This window comes from Entelurus aequoreus, linkage group LG07 (assembly GCF_033978785.1).
Source record: "Entelurus aequoreus isolate RoL-2023_Sb linkage group LG07, RoL_Eaeq_v1.1, whole genome shotgun sequence".
Classification (NCBI taxonomy): domain Eukaryota; kingdom Metazoa; phylum Chordata; class Actinopteri; order Syngnathiformes; family Syngnathidae; genus Entelurus; species Entelurus aequoreus.
In genome coordinates, this window is record NC_084737.1 from 45,729,250 (window position 1) to 45,736,380 (window position 7,131).

The window sequence follows — 7,131 nt, forward strand, 5'->3', positions numbered from 1 at the left end:
ACAATACTATTAAACCATGGACATGTAACGACACGGTTAATGCTTTCCAGCCTGGCGAAGCTTAACAATGCTGTTGCTAACGACGCCATTGAAGCTAACTTAGCTACGGGACCTCGTCAGAGCTATGATAAAAACATTAGCGCTCCACCTACGCCAGCCCTCATCTGCTCATCAACACCCGTGCTCACCTGCGTTCCAGCGATCGACGGAGCGACGAAGGACTTCACCCGATCATAGATGCGGTCGGCGGCTAGCATCGGATAGCGCGTCTGCTATCCATCTCAAAGTCCTCCTGGTTGTGCTGCTGTAGTCCGCCGCTAATACACCGATCCCACCTACAGCTTTCTTTTTTGCAGTCTTCATTGTTTATTAAACAAATTGCAAAAGATTCACCACTGATGAAATCAGAGCTTTTTGTATTGGATCCAATGGGGTCCGAATACTTCCGTTTCAACCATTGACGTCACGCGCATACGTCATCATACATAGATAGACGTTTTCAACCGGAAGTTTCGCTGGAAATTTAAAATTGCACTTCATAAGTTAACCCGGCCGTATTGGCATGTGTTGCAATGTTAAGATTTCATCATTGATGTATAAATTATCAAACTGCGTGGTCGGTAGTAGTGGGTTTCAGTAGGCCTTTAATGTTGAATCTATTTGTTAAATATAAATGTTTACTCTTAATGTTAAAGCGGAACTGCACTGAATTGTGCCAATAATTCACAATCCTTATGAGAGACATGAACACACATCTTTTTTTAATGTGTTCTAACTAGTAAATAAAAGTCAGCTTAAAATGGAGCCAATGGGAGTCATGATGTCATTGCGTCTATTGAGTTGTATTCCGCCCAAAAAACCCCAATACAGAACCATCCACAAAGTGCCAACAATAGTCCATTTACATTTTGTGACCTGAATATTAACCAAGTATTGGTGATATTGTTATTATGAGCGCTAACGTTAAGGACCTATAATTAGCGGTGCATTGCTCAGAGAGAGGTAACTTCCTTGTGCTGCTGTATTGACATCATCAGCTGGTGAGCTGCCTTCTTGCCTCGGAGCTTGTAAAAGTTAATACTAGATTATAACTCTTAACTCTCACCCGGATAGTGAAATGATGTGGACCTAAACTGAGAAGTTGGTACACTTTGACAGCCAACTGAGACCTGGAAATGGCGAAGTATATCAGAAAACATGCTTCTTTTCACCCCCCTTTTTTCTTTGCAAGGATTATGAGTCATTCTTCATCTAAACGGGAATATATTAACATCCTAACAGTCGGCATCCCAGCGACAGCAGACATTGTACAGTAAGTGATGTTTTATTATGTTTGTTGGCTCTAATGAAGTCTGCAGCGATTAGTAATCAGTGATGTTGTCAAAGGAAAAAACAAACGTTGTGATGCATCTATGAAATGAATGTGCCGCTGTATGCTTAAAATGAGCAAAATACGTAAACATTACATGTTATTATGAATGTGCCCGTTACTACATTACATATACACTTAAAATGTGTAAAAACCTTGATGAACGTGTTTGGATGTATTTTAGGAGCTATATGGGGAGAATAGAGCGATTCTCACAGGCTCCATTGTAAGCAGATTTTTGCTGGCATTTATTTACTATTTAGAATGCTTAAAAACAAGAAAAACATGTGTGCTTGTCTAACATAAGGAACAATCCCCCCCCCCCCAAAAAAAGCGCAATTTCCCTTTCAATCTTTCAATTTAACGTTTTGACCCTCGGCCCGTTCCGTAGGTTAAGGGAAATGTGTAATGGTGTCCAGTTACTGTTGAGCCACAATCGAAAACCGTTTTTTTCAAGCTGGCTGTTTAGATTACAAGTAAATTGTCATTTTAGTCACACTCCAGTATAAACGCGCACAGGCCCCAATGTGGCCCCAAAGAAGTTGACTGGATTCCGTAAACAAACAAGGAAATCACTACTACTAATACATAATAAGATAATAGTAGCCACACCTTACAAATCACCTTACAAATTATATATATATATATATATATATATATATATATATATATATATATATATATATGCAGTATATATATATATATATATATATATATATATATATATATATATATATATATATATATATATATATATATATTAGGGTTGTCCCATACCAATAATTTGGTAGCGGTGCCAAAATGTATATCGATACTTTTCCAAATAAAGGGAACTATGAAAAACGTCTAAATTGGCTTTATTTTAACAGAAAATCTTACAATACATTAAACATATAATTCCTATTGCACTCAAAGAACAATAATAGAAGGTTAAAATATAAGATTCAATGGATTAAACACATTGTTGCACCCAAATAACAATTTACAATTTTCCATATTACATATAGTCTGCCATAATCAAGGATTAGGTTGAAATAGAATACAAAGTCTAAATTACATTATATCCAATTATTAATGATTTATGGTTGCCACTCCTGGTCTGTTCTTTAAGAAAACAATTATTAGTAAGTACTATTTATTCGGCTCTTGCTTTTTGCTAGTTAGCTTAGCAGATAGCTAACATGATATAATCCTTGATGAAAAAAGAGTCCCAAGCGTCTAGTGTAGTTTAGGTCTTTTTAGTGAAGGATCAATCGTATATTTTGTAAAAAGGTTTAGACCTTCAAAGTCTTCAAAGTCGAAAAGAAAGCTTAAAGCCTGCAGTACGTCCTGTTTGTTTGACATTTGCTCTCAACTGTTCTCTACTGCTCTCTGAAACACACCCTCACTAAGCTGACTACGGCAAAACAGGAGGGTCAAAATAGAACACAAACTGCAAAACTGATTTCCACCACTAGGTGTCTTAGAAAATAACATTGTGGGGCATAACATTCCCCGTCTTGTATTTTAAGATATCACTATGTCTTTTTACTGAGGAGCAGTACGACCTCTGAAACGGGTCTGGAATAAACCTTAGGGGTACCCTGTTTGATGATCTTCACATTCACTTTTCGAATCATTCCGTCACGGCTGGGGAAGGTTTCCTCAATGATGCCGGTGGGCCACTCATTCCTCTTTACTTGAGTGTCTTTGAGGAGTACCACATCGCCTACTTGCAAGTTTGGTCTTTCTGACTTCCACTTCCTGCGTGGCTTAAGGGTCGCCAAGTACTCTTGTCTCCAACGTTTCCAGAAAGTTTCGGCTAGACTTTGAACTTGCCTCCATTGCTTGTTATAGAGATATTTCAGATCCATGTTCCCTAGAGGAGCAGATACTGGATCAGTCTTTTGAGTAAGCAACATTGCGGGCGTGAGAACTGCTGGCATGTCAGGATCAGACGATACTGGAACTAGAGGCCTTGCATTCATGATTGCCATGATTTCACTCATGAGTGTCACAAGTACCTCGTGGGAGAGGCGACAGTTGTCCTTAAGCAACATAGCATCCAAAATGCGGCGTGCAATGCCGATCATCCTTTCCCACACACCTCCCATATGAGAGGAATGTGGCGGATTGAATATCCAGGTACAGCCTTTGTCCTGCAAGTGAGCTTTCAACTCCGGGTCTTCAGAGTTTATTTGCAGTTCTCTGCAAGCTCCAATAAAGTTTGTGCCTTGATCGGAACGCAGGAGTCTCACAGGCCCTCTGATGGCGGTGAATCTCCTTAAGGCATTAATGAAACTGGAGGTTGACATTGTCTCTATGAGCTCGATGTGTACCGCTCGTGTACTCAGACAGGTGAACATGACTGCCCAGCGTTTATTCTCTGCATATCCACCTCTTGTCCTGCGCGCTGAGATGGTCCAAGGCCCAAAGACGTCCAGTCCTACGTTCGTGAAAGGAGGATTCAGGGTAAGTCTATCCGCAGGTAAGTTAGACATTTTCTGTTCTTCGAGCTTTCCTCTCATTCTTTTGCAGGTGACACATTTTTTTATCACACTTGACACAAGTCTCTTACTTCCTGTTATCCACAGTCCAGCTGTCCGAACTGCGCCTTCAGTGAAGTGTCTGCCTTGATGGGCCACTTGTTCGTGGTAGTATCGTACCAACAAGGTAGATATGTGATTGTCTTTTGGAAGAATGATCGGATGCTTTTCTTCCCAGGTCATGTCTGCTGCTGAATTCCGACCTCCGACTCTCAGCAATCCTTCATCGTCAAAGATGGGATCCAAACTCTTGAGCGGACTGTGTCGAGACAACTCTTCACCCTTTGCTAGGCTTTTCATTTCCTCTTTGTACACATCTTGTTGTGTTGTTTTCAATATGACCAGTATTGCTTGACGGAGTTCATCTTTTCTCTGGATACCGTCTGAAGTTTTCCAGAAGACTCTAGCCTTTTGGACAAGCTTGGCTATTGCTCGAGTAAGAGATTTCCAGCTGGAGAATCTTTCAAACCGGTGAGAGCCAATAAGTCCACTTGTGGCTTTCGTAGCATAGGTTGAAACTTGAGGGCGAACTTCTACATCAGTCTCAGGATGCAGAAGGTTAAATGCCTCTGGCTGTGGAACTTCATCTACTTCTGGATTTCTTAGAAAATCTGGACCTGTCAGCCAGTTGGTATCTGGTAGGAGAGCCGCTGAGACAGACCTAGATCCATGATCTGCAGGATTAAGTTTGGTGTTGATGTAGTGCCATTGCTCTGGGGTAGAGGACCTTCTTATTCTTGTCACTCTGTTTGCCACGTAGACATAGAAGTTTCTGGACGCATTATGTATGTAGCCCAGTACGATCTTGCTGTCTGTGTAGAACTTGACTTTGTGAATCTCTACATCGATGTCATCCATTATCGTCTCTGCAATTTCCACTGCCAAGACGGCTGCACACAATTCCAAACGAGGGACAGTGTGAGCAGGATGTGGAGCCAGCTTGGATTTCCCCATGATAAACCCGACATGGCTGTGTTCTTCTGCATCGATTGCCCTGAGGTATGCTACAGCTGATATAGCCATAGTTGATGTATCTGAGAACACACAAATCTCTCTGTATACTGTGGCGAGCAGAGAAACAGAGATGCAGGATCTGGAGCTGCATAAGTTCCTTCAGGGAATCTTTCCAGTCATTCCACTGGGTTGCTTTGTCTTCTGGTAGCGGAGTGTCCCAATCATACTCTTCTGTGGAGACATCTCTCACGAGAGCCTTGCCCTGAACTGTGACAGGTGCCACGAACCCCAAGGGATCATAGAGACTGTTGACCACTAAAAGGATTCCCCTTCTTGTAAATGGCTTTTCTTTGTCAGACACACAGAAGGAGAAACTGTCTGTTGGAAGGTCCCATCTGAGGCCTAAACTGCGTTGGAGTGGTAGTGGATCAGATGTCAGGTCGAGATCCTTAAGGCCTTTGGCAAGGTCTTCTGGGGGGAAAGCATCCAAAACAGTGTTGCTGTTGGATGCTATCTTATGTAGCCTGATGCTTGACTCTGCCAACATCTCCCTTGCATTTGACAGTACGGTGATGGTTTCCTCAGCATTGGAGAATGATTCAAGCCCATCATCTACATAGAAGTTCCTCATTATGAACTGCTTAGCATCTGTACCATGTTCTCTCTCTCCCTCTTCAGCTGCCCTTCTCAAGCCATAAATGGCCACAGCTGGCGAAGGGCTGTTACCGAACACATGCACTGTCATTCGGTATTCAGTCACTGGTTTTGTGAAGTCGTTGTCTTCGAACCACAAGAATCTTAGAAAGTCACGGTTTCTTTCCAGACTGTGAAACAGTAAAACATCTGCTGTATGTCGGTGGACACTGCAACCGGCTCTCTGCGGAAGCGAATAAGGACTCCAAGAAGGGTATTATTCAGGTCTGGTCCTTTCAAGAGGATGGCGTTGAGGGAAATGCCTCCGTGTTTAGCACTAGAATCAAACACCACGCGTATTTGATCCAGCTTTTGAGGGTGATAGACACCAAAGGTTGGTAAGTACCAGCACTCTTGCTTCTCCTTCAATGGTGGAGCTAGCTCTGCTTGTCCTGACTCAAAGATTTTCTGCATGAACTCTGTGTATTGTTCTTTCATAACTGGCGTTCTTTCCAGTGTGCGACATAGAGATGACAGTCGTTTTGCCGCTTGCTCTCTATTGTTCGGCAGACGTTGTCTTGGGAAACGGAATGGTAAGGGTGCTACCCAGGTGTTCGCATCATTAATGTAGACATTGTTGTCCATGATCTCAAGGAAGGCTTTGTCATCAATAGACCATGCTATTTTTTCATCCTCCTTTGTCCTCTCAAATATGTTGCTTCCAAGTTCATTAGTGTCATCTTCCAGGAGATCTGTCTCTACGTGACCTTGGTGTGTTCTTGTCAAACTTTTCTTTCACATGAATAACACTTGTACATGGACTCAGGAACGACGTCCGTCCATTAGGTAGGACATTGGTCCTATAGACATTAATGCTGCTTGGCTTGTGGACTCCCTTTAGACATACGTCTCCGACAATGACCCAGCCGAGGTCCAATTTCTGAGCATATGGTGCATTGTTGGGTCCATTGTACTGTCTACGTACTTTGTGTACACGTAGGATGTCTCTGCCGAGAAGCATGACAATATCTGCGTCAGGATCAATAGCTGGTATTTTATCTACCACTGGCTTGAAGTGCGGATAATGATGTGCTATTTCTGCTGAGGGGATCTCTGCACGGTCATCGGGCATCATATCACACTCAATTAATGTTGGCAGTGGGATCTGTACACTGCCATCTATTGACTCTACAATAAGATTATTTGCGCGTCTTCCTGATGTTTCCATGACCCCTGCACATGTTTTAAGGGTGTAAGGAGTGGCACCTGATCCAATGCCAAACAGGTCAAAAGCTCACTCTTGGCCAGCGACCTGTTACTCTGCTCATCGAGGACAGCATATGCTTTAACAGCTTTCTCTCGTTGACTTGCAGGGTATACACGGACCAAGCATATTTTGGAGCATGATCGGGCGCCAACTGCCTTCCCGCACACCTCCGTGCATTTTGACTTGACCTCTGGAGGCTCTTTCTCTTCTCGCTCCCCGCCTTGATCTTTGATGACAGCAGAGCTTTCTGGTTTTCTTACTGCTGGGCCAGGGTGTAAAGCAGTTGGGTGCCCACTACTGTCGCACTCTTTGCACTGCACAGTTTTATCACAGTCCTTGGCAAAGTGTCTTGTTGAGGCGCAACACTTGAAACAGATGTGTTT

General features: G+C 42.8%; 1 protein-coding gene across 1 annotated transcript; it reads right to left on the reverse strand.

Moving 5' to 3' along the window:
• Window positions 1-2,886: 2,886 nt before the first annotated feature.
• LOC133654376 (uncharacterized) lies at window positions 2,887-5,593 on the reverse strand. Its single transcript, XM_062054696.1, has 3 exons — window positions 4,957-5,593; window positions 3,927-4,904; window positions 2,887-3,794 (listed from the first exon to the last, which is right to left on the reverse strand). Exons 1-3 carry the CDS (start codon window positions 5,591-5,593, stop codon window positions 2,887-2,889), a joined length of 2,523 nt encoding a protein of 840 aa, XP_061910680.1.
• Window positions 5,594-7,131: the final 1,538 nt, after the last annotated feature.

Excerpts from the sequence above, each read along its gene's own strand:
- LOC133654376 (XM_062054696.1), bottom strand. The coding sequence starts at position 5,593 with ATGACAGTGCATGTGTTCGGTAACAGCCCTTCGCCAGCTGTGGCCATT. Across the intron at positions 4,905-4,956 it reads CTGTTTCTCTGCTCGCCACA|CTGTAGCATACCTCAGGGCA; the intron begins GTATACAGAGAG and ends TGGCTATATCAG. Across the intron at positions 3,795-3,926 it reads TGGACTGTGGATAACAGGAA|GACTGGACGTCTTTGGGCCT; the intron begins GTAAGAGACTTG and ends TCACGAACGTAG.